Source organism: Clarias gariepinus, chromosome 15 (genome assembly GCF_024256425.1).
Source record: "Clarias gariepinus isolate MV-2021 ecotype Netherlands chromosome 15, CGAR_prim_01v2, whole genome shotgun sequence".
NCBI classification, from domain to species: Eukaryota; Metazoa; Chordata; class Actinopteri; order Siluriformes; family Clariidae; genus Clarias; species Clarias gariepinus.
Window position 1 is genome coordinate 30,026,202 of NC_071114.1, and position 8,799 is coordinate 30,035,000.

The following is an 8,799-nucleotide window of genomic DNA, read 5'->3' on the forward strand; positions in this document are numbered from 1 at the left end:
TAACTATTACATTAAACAAGAATATAAATTTGAAGTGATTGCAGTGGTGTGAATTTAATGCTAGGACTAGATACACACACACACACACACACACAGTAACAACACAGGGTGTGAAACTAAAAACAAGCTGTTTAAGTGACAGAATTGCACTTGGCGATTTTCAGCTGTTTGTGAGTTGTGATGTTATTAATCAACAGTTCATTAGTTATTTTTTATTAAACATGCATATAAGTAAAATAACTTGCCGCTAAGGCAACATGTGAAATGTTATGGAATCCCTGAAGACGAACTCGAATGTGTAAACGTGAATAGCATCTAAAATCATTCTGTCAGCAGTAATGTAACAAAACAAAATGTGAAATACATTGGATAAAACAAAACGTTAGACTTCTAAAGGCTTTGTGGCAGTTTTGCAGAAGTCGTGCATCTGTGTTGTAAATTTCTTAACACTTCCTCGTGAACAGACCAAAGTGTTTCTGCAATGTGTGCTTCTCTACAACATCTGTTAGGCGACTAATCGCTGAATTTTAAACGATGTGATTCACTTTTGACACGTTTTGTAAATGTTATAAATTTGAGGAGTTACAGTTAGTATATGAAATTGTAGTTCAAAAGAATCTAATGTTAATGACAGAAAAGTATATCGAAGTTAAAAACATCAATAAAACTATGCATATGATGCAAATTTACTAGAATTCTGTCTGTTTGAAAATGCAATCGATTATTAATTCAATAGAAAATTTGCTTGAATTTGTATTTCAGCTGTAACGCGGGACCTGTGATGTGAAAGTCAGTTGTTTAGACGAAGAAATCTAAAGTTTTAACGGTCAATGTGAAAAGTTTGATGCGTATCTGGTTGCACTTATCCAGCGTTTTTAATACCCGCGCAGTTTCTGCGGTAATCGCGCTATCGAGGTGAAAAATATGCCCGAAGTGGACGTGGTGCCACCCTGACGCCAGGTGACTTACAGGCTTGTATTAGTAGAGCGTGGTATCTTATATTTTTTTGCATAGATTTGGATGTTATTTGAATATGCAAATGAGTTAAACAGTCCTGTTGTTTTGCTGATTTACATCTTCGTACCACTTTCTGTTTGTGTAGAGGACTCGTCTGTGGAACTGAAGCTGGGCTCCTACATCGTGATTGGTGTCGGCGCGTTCACCATGCTGATGGGATTTCTGGGATGTCTGGGAGCAATTTATGAGATCCGCTGTCTACTTGGCCTGGTAACACACACACACACACACACACACACACACACACACACACTTGTATAAATTTCTAAGTAAATGTTCTCTAATGTAAAAAAAAAAAAAATCACCTAATATTTTTTGCTAGAAAGTATTTGTTTAATTCTAGTTCTAATTTTAATTCTAAAAGAGATTGAGTGACGTGTGCTTTCTCGAACCTTTAAACAGAACAAAACTGGCACAACAAAGAGTCAAAGAGCACGGTGTGAGAAGTAGGGTTGGATATTGTTTTTTTTTTTTTTTTACTCTTTTTTTATTATTATTTTTTTTTAAGTATTGGTTCAGGCACCGTTTACCAGAAGTATAAAAAAAATGGTGGATAACATTAAAAAACACCTTTTTTTTTTAAAATAACAGCGTGTTTTGTAAATACAAAACAAGAAATGTACTCACTACTTACCCAACTACAATAGTTTAACACCAATAACAGCAAACTAGTTGGTATTCTTGGTATGCTACAAACCAGTGCCATATTAGGACCCGGGTTTCGGTAACATACCGTAGTGACGAGCTTTAGCTCCGCCTCCTGCCAATCTGTCCTGAGAAATAGACTTGAGTCTGATCGACTCCTTGTATAATGTAAATAAAGTTTAGATTGCTATTTAAATTTTTTTTAGAAATCTTGATTTTTCTCCTTTTTTTTCCAAAGTGAGACAAAGGACAGATTTGGAGAACTGCAGAAATAAAGAGAACGTAAACAATACACGTTGGCTCAGTGGTACAGTAGGTTTCTCGCTTGTCATGTGGAAGGCATGGGTTCGATTCCCGCCCAAAAACCCGCCACAAAATCTTTAACTCCTTATATAATTGTTTATTGCGTGCAGATTTTATGTTTTTGTGACTTTGACACGCACTTAATTAATAAATCTTTATTACACTGTTTCCATTGTTGTTTCCAACCACACACACACACACACACACACCGAGCGACTATACTTTTTAGTGTGTTTGTTTTGTTTGATTATGTGCATCGTAAAGGGAAACCAACCCAAACACTGAACAAATTAAAAATCATGTTAATGATTTATAAAATGTGGTCGGCCAAATGTGCTGCCCAGTCTGAGACTATAGATAGACTGGTAGAACCTCCTTTAGCAGCCAGAACATCCACAAAACAATGCCTAAAGCAGACTTTCGATTTTTTTTTTTTTCGTTTTAAACTTCGTTGTTGTAGGCATTAGTTATTAATGAGCATGCCATAAAAACACAGGTGACTTTACTCGCTCTGTATAAAAACAGCTTCAGTATCTCAGGGGAATCTTAGAAATAGGACACATGCGAGATGTTCGTAATCTAATCCCAGGTGCATCAGATTACACGTGAGACTTGTGTCTTTTAGCCCGCTTTATCTGCTGCACATGTGCATGGTTAATCTCCTGATGAATCTCCTCGTTGTTATTTTTTTTCTCTGCAGTACTTCACTCTCCTGCTCCTCCTCCTCATCGCTCAGGTGGCTGTTACTATCCTCATCTTTTTCCAGCGTGAACAGGTGAGTGACGTCATCACCCAGGCATCCGTCTTGTTCTGCCTTGTTCGTTTATTTTATACCCAGACAGCCAACTTCTGCTTTACATGGACATGTGTTTCCCATGTGCCTCAGATGGAGGCGTTATGTCTCTACTGGATTTTCCGGTGTGGTTTCTTTTATTCAGGTTACTAGAACAATGGAGGGGAAGAAAAATGCTTTAGGGGAAAACAATCTTGTAACTTGTAAACACGCTGCCCCCTGTTGCACACACGGGGTAATTACACATATGCGTGGCGGCTGGACGTTAGGGTTTTGCATTCTGATCTTCTGACATTTTCAGGGTAGATTTCCCTCTTTGGACTTCACATAAATTTCCACTTTCAGTTCCAGTGTCGAGGGTCACCTTCTCTTTTCACTTTTCATATATGTATTTTTTTGTACATTCATTCGCCATGATCAGTACTAAAGCAGAAAATAACACGTAATCTCATCTCATATATGACATTTTTGAACTTTACGCACAACATTTTCATGTTAGTTTAGTTTTGCTTTTGTTTAAGAATTAATTTTACTCCGTTAAGGATTTTCTCAATAAACTTTTATGAGATACTGCAGGCATTGTGATATGTTTTTACATACAGTATACTGTACAAAAGTTGCTGTAAAGTAAGAATGCTTGAAAAAAATTATATGAATGTATTATTTTATTTGTGTGTTTATGTTTTAAATCAATTTACAACATTGAGCAAACAGACGAAAAATCTAAATCAAATTTAAAAAACTAAAACTTAAAGTTTATTCGTCATGTACACAACCATACATGGTACGATACGCAGTGAAATGCTTGTATATGAAATGTAAGTAAAAAAAAGTAAGCTTTCTTTACTAGTGAGAGTACAATCAAACTGAAATAGAATTTTCCAATAAAAGTAATATAAAAATAAGAATAAAAAAAAAAACCCTGATTATTAAAAATGATAAAGATTCCGTCTAAAAATTTCCAATATTTACAGACGTTACTAAAATGAAATAGAATTAAAATAGAGGGCTATAAATGATGCAGGATTTACAGACTGTACTGTAACACACGCTGGCTAGTAAAGGTGAGGTTGTGGAAGACAGTTTCAGGTCAGAGGTCATACACCATGACAAGACTGAGCACAGCAACACGTTTCTTACTGCATTAGCAAGGTCTCTCTCTCTCAGGCATCAATTTCAAACAAGAGCTTTTTGAAGAACCACAAAAAAACGGACAATACGTAGACACATGGGTCGTCCAAAAAAACGTAATGCAGTAGATAAAAAACACTTCCCTTCAACATCGGAAGATTTCCAGCAGTGCAATCAGCAAGGAACTGGCAGAAAACATTTTATGACCCCTACTGTCTGAAGTGATCTGGTCAGAAGTGGTCTTCATGGAAGAATCGGGGGCCAAAAGCCAAACCTCCGACATGCAAACAAAGCAAAGCGACTCAACTATGCACGGAAACACAGGAACAATGGAAGAAAAATGGAAGCAGGTGCTCTGGACTGATGGGTCAGAATTTGAAATATGTAGAAGGAGACAGGGTGTTTGCTGATGAGCTGGAGAGCAGTACAATAATGGGTGTCTGCAGGAACCAGTGGAGCTTGGAGGAGGTTCCTTGCAAGTTTGAGGCTGCGTTCTGCAAACTACGTTGGAGATTTGGTCAGGATTAATGGTGTCCTCAGTGCTAGGAAATACAGACAGATACTTATCCATCACGGAACACCATCAGGCAGGCGTCATTAAGAACTTAAGAATCTTCAACCGAGAGAAGAACAAGGAGTCCTGGAAAGGATGGTTTGGCCCCCACAGAGCCCTGATCTCAACATCACCAAGTCTGTCTGGGATTACATGAAGAGACAGGAGGATTTGAGTCAGCCGACATCCACAGAAGATCTGTGGTTAGTTCTCCGAGATGTTGGAATGACCAAGCTGCTGAGTCGCTTCAAAAACTGTGTGCCTAGAAAAATGTATTGCAATTCTGGTTTTTCAGGCAAAAGGTGGGTCACACCAAATACTGATCTGATTTAAATTTCTCTTCGTTTCATTTACTTTTAATTTTGTTAATAAAAAAAAAAAAAGGTACTTAGACTTTTTTTTTCACAACGGCCTAAAACTTACATGTATGCGGAGTACTGTATATAACATGACACCTACAAATGTCAAGTATTGTAATATAATGTTTTTATCACTTCACCCCATCTGAAATTAGTTAGGTATTTAGAAAGTTAACATTTAGATACTAAGTCAAAATTATGAGATACTTTAAAGGATGGATATGGGTATAAATGAGATACTAACAAGAGATAGATCAAAGATACCATGTCAAAATATTTGAGATATTTAAGTAAAAAATTATACATGGTAAGGTAACTGTGAGATGCTTAGTCAAAATTGCAAGACACTCATTAAGCTTAAAATAAATGTTAAGTCAAAGTTAACTATATATAAAGATATATTTTAAGATAAATAGTGACATACTTAAACAAAGTTTCAAGGTATAAACTATCTTGTAACTGTCACTTAGTATACATTTTTTACTTACCAGCTAAAATAAATTTGTGCTTACTAAAAAAACATACTTTATTTTTACTTTTTAAGTCAAAAACTAGTTATTAAGTCATAATTATGGGTTAATTTTTAAGTTCAAATATTAAATGCTTAGTCAAAAGTTCTGAGATATTTAGTAAGATAAAAGCTACTGAAGTAAAGTAAAAATGATACAAAGTTTAAAAAGAGATGTCAAGACTGAACTGAACAAGAGATACTTAAGTACAAAAATGAGTGAAAATGTTTGAATTCCTAAACCTGACACGAATTTTCTTCGCCCCACAAACACAAAAGTTTTAAAAGTCTGTACATTTCCCCATGTGTGTCTTTTTTAACTTCTTTGCTAGTTTTATCTCCTATTGTTTTAAATCAGCACCTCATTATCGGTCGGGAAAACGTCGATAACTAACAAGATGATTGTTCCTGTTTCCTGGTGATAAATTGGCTTCTGTTCACACATGAGCGTCTCAGACATTCTCTTGGAATTGTCCTTGGCTAGATATTACCTTCTTGGCATTTCAACTCTGGTCTAAACTCCTTCTACTTGATAAATTAGTCAGTACTGTGGTTTCATGAACATTTCACACACACACACACACACACACACACACACACGCACTGCGATACTGGGATTGTGCCAACTTTCCTTGTCTTTTCTCGTCCTTGAAGGGAAACTTGTGACCAGGGTCTCCAGTAAAGTGAGCATTTGTCTTGGAGACGGAGATTATTCCAGATATATTTCGCTATTAAAGAAAGATTTGGATTCAAATGTGGAATCTTCTGCCAGCTGGAGAGGCATAACTGCATAACGGGAGATTTTCCAGTGAAAATATCCTTCCAGTGTGCTTATTTTCTCTCATGTTCACATCGCACAGAGGTTTATGCGGTTCAGAACGAGTTCATGTAAGGTTAGATTGTTGAGTTATTATTTATTTCTTAGTTTCGACTTTGGTCAGCAAAATTCTTTTGCATATTTTAAAAGACCAGAAAGTTTTTTAGTTAAAAGAAAGTTTATAACTCAATTCAATTGAATTTTATTTATAAAGCGCTTTTAACAAAGGTCATTGTCTCAAAGCAGCTTCACGAAATTCACTTTAAAAACAGACTTTTATCTAACAAAAAGATTCTCATCACTTTAAAGAAGCTAATTGTCTAGTGTTTTCAAAAAATGTACAAACGAAAAATGTAAAAAAAAAAAAAAAAAAAATGCCTTTACTGAAAATTACCATCCCTTAAAAACAAAGGATATAGTTTTTGCCCATTTTTATGATAATTCTGCAGGCCTGTGTTAATTTACAGTTTTTTTTCTCCTAACCAATACTGTACATTCATTCTTCAGCATTTCTTATTGTTGGTCCTGGGTTTGATTTTGTAATTAAACTATTTTCCTCTTGCTCAGGATATTAAATTCTGCAGAACTTCAGCTTGATTACTTTAACACATGCTTTTACTTTTTAAACGTGACCTGAAAGTCGAACGCAGCTTCTGAAAGCAACGCAGCTGATGCAGGTCTGTGAAGTCACTTGTGTTTTTCTTTCTCGTTTCTCGCAGCTGAGGAAGACGACGTCCAACATCGTGATCAAAGTCGTGGAGAACTACCAGGGACAGAACAAGACCGCGGAGAAGGCCTGGGACTACATCCAGAGGAGTGTGAGTCATACTTACAGGAAAAATGTCCGATTCAGCAAAGAGCCGCGATGAAGTGACGCGTCTCGATCAACGTCAAAGGCGTAGTTAGCGTTCTGTGTCCTTAAGGGTTAAAATATCAAAATATGTAGCAAACTGGGAGAATAAATGATTACTGACATGCAGGAGATGTATCATGATGAGAAGTAAAACCTTCTCTGAACCTCTGAATCCTGGGTGTTCCTGCGCCGCGCCTATAGAAGCGTTATAGAAGATCGATGTGAGAGAGTAGATGCGTGCGGAAAACATACTGCACGCATGCAGAAAAAAGCAACACTTTTACATCACATATAATATAATATGATATAATATAATATAACGAGTTACTGAAAATAATTCCTTAATCTAAATTACAAGTTACTAAATAAAAATAGAGATAGGAGGAGGTTCTAGGTTCAGACCCCACCACCACCACTGAGTTGTCACTTTGACCCAGTATCTCATTATAATGAATAAAAAAAAAATGCTTTGTCTCATATCAAGTTTTTACATTAATTTTTACATTTTAAGTCCAAATGATCTGATCCATATTAAGTAAAAAAGAAAATGCGAGGTGCTTTGTAAGGGAACGCTAGAAACTAAGCCAACATTGCGAGATATTGAGTAAGTAAAAAAGTGCCTGTCTTTTAAGGAAGCTGTGCGTCACCTGCCCTGCTTCTAAAAATGATAGAGTTGGTGCACATCTATCTACACGTCCTCGTAAAAGCTCAGTGAAGGTGTGTTCAAATTCCGACGAATGTTTCAGGAGGAGTTGGAATTAAAGTAAAAGCGTGACGGTGAAACAAGATGACGGATAGCGATCCCATTAGTCATCCCTGAACTGTAGAATAGAGCAGACACCCTGCATCACTCGTTACTTTGGAGAAAGTTCCAGGAAGCTGATCGGCATCGTAGCAAAACAACTTCTGAACACACCTTCAGGGGTCCGTTCTTCATTGTGCTAATTACGATCCGGCTAAGTTGGTTCTTCGACACACCTGTTGTTGATGATTAGTAGAGCTGGATTGAGTTGTCTAGGATTATTGCGCGGTCGTGGTTTAAAAGGCGATATGCATCGACAGTAGAAACACTGATCACAAGCCCTCCGATCGGTTAACAAAATGAAAAAAGAGCGGCTCAACTTTTTTTGTAACACGTGTTATGCGCTGAAATGCCCCCCTGCCATGGATTGCAACGCCCCCCCCCACGTAATCGCTATCAAATATTATATTAGAAAATAAATTCGTAGGTTAATGGTTTACAAATTACAAATCACATGAGACAATAAATAAAATAAGCAATATGAAAATAAATATGTTGTATATGAAAAAATTTAAATATTAATATATTTTTCACATACAACATGTATACTTTTATTGTTTATTTTATAATAAAATTAGTTTTGTCCAATTTTTCATTATAAAAAATATTTATTTTTATTATATATAATTATATAAATATTATATTTTTAATATATTAAAAATAAATGTGTTACAAAATAAACATACAAGAATTTGTATTAATGGTCTTGACAGCTGTCTCGTGCCTAGGGTTTATTATAATAGTAATATCATATTTAATAATAATAAACCTATGAATTTATGTTTTAATATAATATTTAATATAATATTTGTTAGCGACGTTCAAAGAACGGACCCCAGCTCTGGTCTACCACAACAAAAAGGTAATTTGGTATTACAATGTAGCCACATTACTAAACTGCGGAGGAGTTACGGATAGCAGATCTGACCCGGCCGCTTTTGGTAATGTTTAAAATAAAATTATGAGACATTTAATGAATAAAAGATTGTATCATGTCAGAATTAAACTCCTTAACATG

The 8,799-nt window shown here is 35.8% G+C and overlaps 1 protein-coding gene across 3 annotated transcripts in view; it reads left to right on the forward strand.

Annotated features, from left to right (window-relative positions):
* cd82a (CD82 molecule a) overlaps nucleotides 1–8,799 on the forward strand; it is a 31,402-nt gene that overhangs the window by 18,638 nt on the left and 3,965 nt on the right. For all 3 annotated transcript variants that reach the window (XM_053513809.1, XM_053513807.1, XM_053513808.1), the window contains exons 4-6: nucleotides 1,103–1,227; nucleotides 2,666–2,740; nucleotides 6,846–6,944. In XM_053513809.1, the coding sequence (XP_053369784.1) occupies nucleotides 1,103–1,227; nucleotides 2,666–2,740; nucleotides 6,846–6,944 (299 nt within the window). The remainder of the gene's footprint in view (nucleotides 1–1,102; nucleotides 1,228–2,665; nucleotides 2,741–6,845; nucleotides 6,945–8,799) is intronic.